Source organism: Penaeus monodon, chromosome 23 (assembly GCF_015228065.2).
Source record: "Penaeus monodon isolate SGIC_2016 chromosome 23, NSTDA_Pmon_1, whole genome shotgun sequence".
Taxonomy (NCBI): Eukaryota; Metazoa; Arthropoda; class Malacostraca; order Decapoda; family Penaeidae; genus Penaeus; species Penaeus monodon.
Window position 1 is genome coordinate 14,765,377 of NC_051408.1, and position 387 is coordinate 14,765,763.

General features: G+C 36.4%; 1 protein-coding gene across 1 annotated transcript in view; it reads right to left on the reverse strand.

Moving 5' to 3' along the window:
- LOC119588139 overlaps positions 1–387 on the reverse strand; it is a 40,789-nt gene that overhangs the window by 18,145 nt on the left and 22,257 nt on the right. The window contains exon 14 of the mRNA XM_037936845.1: positions 70–100. Coding sequence (XP_037792773.1) covers positions 70–100 — 31 coding nt within the window. The remainder of the gene's footprint in view (positions 1–69; positions 101–387) is intronic.

Genomic DNA, 387 nt, shown 5'->3' on the forward strand with positions numbered 1-387 from the left:
GACAACGAAATGAGATTGACGTATGACTGAATGCGATCCATCCACTCATACAGACGATGGACCACGTACCCGTCCCCGCTCAGGCTTAGTACTGGCACGTCTGGCAAGTTTGGAATGATATAATTTCTTTGCGATTTTTTGAATGACGTCGTGTATTTTCAACCAGTTTTATTCAATACGTTTTAACACATGAGGGAAAGTATGAAGCATAAGGGATCATAACTAAAGAATTGCCTCCATCAGTACACTCTGTTTTACTATAAGAGCTATACTGTTCGAATGTCAACCATGAATGCTGACATATTTGTGCGTTTAGCGTGATATGAAATTTTTGTTTAAATTTAGAAATATTTATAGCATGTATATGATGATATTAATCAATCATGA